This window comes from Nicrophorus vespilloides, unplaced genomic scaffold (genome assembly GCF_001412225.1).
Source record: "Nicrophorus vespilloides isolate i.1.1-1 unplaced genomic scaffold, Nicve_v1.0, whole genome shotgun sequence".
Taxonomy (NCBI): domain Eukaryota; kingdom Metazoa; phylum Arthropoda; class Insecta; order Coleoptera; family Silphidae; genus Nicrophorus; species Nicrophorus vespilloides.
The window spans coordinates 60,462-62,904 of NW_017095947.1; the positions used below are offsets into that span (position 1 = coordinate 60,462).

Genomic DNA, 2,443 nt, shown 5'->3' on the forward strand with positions numbered 1-2,443 from the left:
AACAATGATTTATATTGTTACATAAATTACACATTTTTTTCACATTAGAAATTATGTTAATTTTTACTTATTTTTTTTAAATGAAATTTGGAAATATTGCTAAATGGGATTCTCAGAAATTGTTGTAAAATATAATAATAATGGTTTGTTCATCGACCCAAAAATGTCATCTTCTTAAAAAAAATTTTCTTTTCATCTTCTCGTCTCGCAGTATTTCACACATTTGTTTTTATTTTGTGGGCCAAAATCGTTTCGCATACATTAAGCAAGAGCACAAAGAGCAAATTCGTGCGCGTCGTTTTTTATTCAGTCGAATGAGTGCGTGAAGGTGGAGAGAAATGCGAGGAAAGGAAAATCGAGCATTGTTGAGATTTTCTCTTTCAGGATCGGGATTCACTACTGCTCCTCCACCTCCTTCCTCTTCATCCATCGCCACTACTACTTCTTCGATGCACGCGACATCCACGATAATCTCTCGACTCTAGTGGCCATCCGACGCAACGCCGAAGAGCAGCTAACATACGTATATAAACAATCATCAATTCAGCGAAGAAGTAAAAGTTCTGAAAGCGAGAGGAGACGCCAATGTCGTAATGTCGCCTCATCGATTCAGTTTACAAAGCATGACAGTTAGCTGTCAAATTTGACGTTCTGTGACGTTTCCATGACAATAATCAAATTTTGGTTGTTAAGATGTGTCAGTTCAGGATCTTATTTGCATTGACTTTCATCCTGTTTCATAACGGTAAGAATTTGTTTTAGTTTCTAAGACAAAAAAAATAATTGAAATATTGTGTGTATTTAAATTTCGAATGACTTAGCTTTAAATTAATTTTCAATTTAAATGTAGTTAAGACATGAACATTCTAATTATAAGTAATGTTTCATAATATACAGAAATTTTGATTAATCACTTAAAAAAGTCTAATAAAGTTTACAATTAAATTCATTAATTAGCTAACATTTTTACAATATTTTGGTCGAAAAAACGATGCAATTGCGTTTAAATAATTAGCACTAAATTGGAAAACGATTAATGCTAAAACTATATAATATAAATGTATAACAATGATATTACATTTGGTGCTGTGAACATGACGAATTTGGAATTATTCTAAATTAGGTTTTATTTTAATTATCGTTCGCGCGCGTTTCGTTCATTTAATTTTTCGCCTCTTCTCTTTCCCAATTAACGATTAATTATCGAAACGCCAATTGGACGAATTTCGGCTTTTACCCAATTTGCGACGCGACTGTAATTATTGATGGCTTCGTTTATTCTACATCATTAAAACAAATACATTAACGATAATTTACGAACCGACGAGCAATACACACACACACAAAAAAAGTGTGCAGAAGACAATTGGCCTTTTCCACTCGAAATATGAAATAACAGGTAATGTTTTCAATTAATTTCGCTCCAAACATCCGAAACGCAAATACGAGCGATATTCCGAAACGGCGTAAACCGTTGGACAAACAGACCGTGGGCAATTTCCACCATCAAATCCGAACGTGCAACAATTAAACTGAAAAGAATATGAAGCGGGCAAAGAATTATTATAGTTATCTGGCCCAATTGTTTTTTTTGTTGTTGTTAAGAAACACCACTCAGTTGCTAGAGACGCCATTTGGACTTAATGACAGCTGTCAATGATGTTGTTGCAATGTTGTTGTAGCCTTTAAACCTGAGTGCATTTACTTGTAAACAACAATAAGTAATTGCTTAAATCAAATTGCATTTTACAAACAGGCAGAGATATTTCAATTTCGTCAGAGATTATTACAATGTTGATCTATCAACTTCATTAATTTTTTAGTTGTAATACAAAAAGTCACCAAAGAATCTCTTCTCTTTTATTTGTTTTTCTTTTTGTTGTTCTTAAGTTACCATGGACACATCAAGTAACAATTTCTAAACAAATAAAACAAAATTTTTGTTTCGTTTTAAAAGACACACCTCAATCATCATCATCTCTTTCTACAAAATCGCAATAAACTGATCTTTTTTTTTCGTAGAAAATAAGTAAATAAGTCTTATTATTTATCAAAAGCAATAAAAACAAATCAAATATGAAATAAATGTAGCATAAAAGAATATGGAGCGGGCAAAGAATTATTATAGTTCAATTGTTTTTTTTGTTGTTGTTAAGAAACAACACTCGGTTGCTAGAGACACCATTTGTACCTAATGACAGCTGTCAATGATGTTGTTGCATTGTTGTTGTAGCCTTTAAACCTGAGTGCGTTCACCTGTAAACAACAATAAAAGTAATTAGTATTGAATATGTTAATTACGAATTACCTAAGAGTAAATGTCTTTTCATTCATTTATTATTAGAAACACGGACCAACGCAAATCATCATCGTTTTATTATTAAATTAAAACAAAAAAGAAAACGTCACAAATCATTTAAAATATTGAATTATGTCAAAGTTG

The 2,443-nt window shown here is 31.6% G+C and overlaps 1 protein-coding gene across 1 annotated transcript in view; it reads left to right on the plus strand.

Annotated features, from left to right (window-relative positions):
• Window positions 1-523: 523 nt before the first annotated feature.
• Window positions 524-2,443, plus strand: part of LOC108568959 (phospholipase A2) — a 6,775-nt gene continuing 4,855 nt past the window's right edge. Inside the window, exon 1 of the mRNA XM_017930312.1 lies at window positions 524-745. Within this exon, the coding sequence (XP_017785801.1) occupies window positions 694-745 (52 nt within the window). The 5' untranslated portion in view covers window positions 524-693. The remainder of the gene's footprint in view (window positions 746-2,443) is intronic.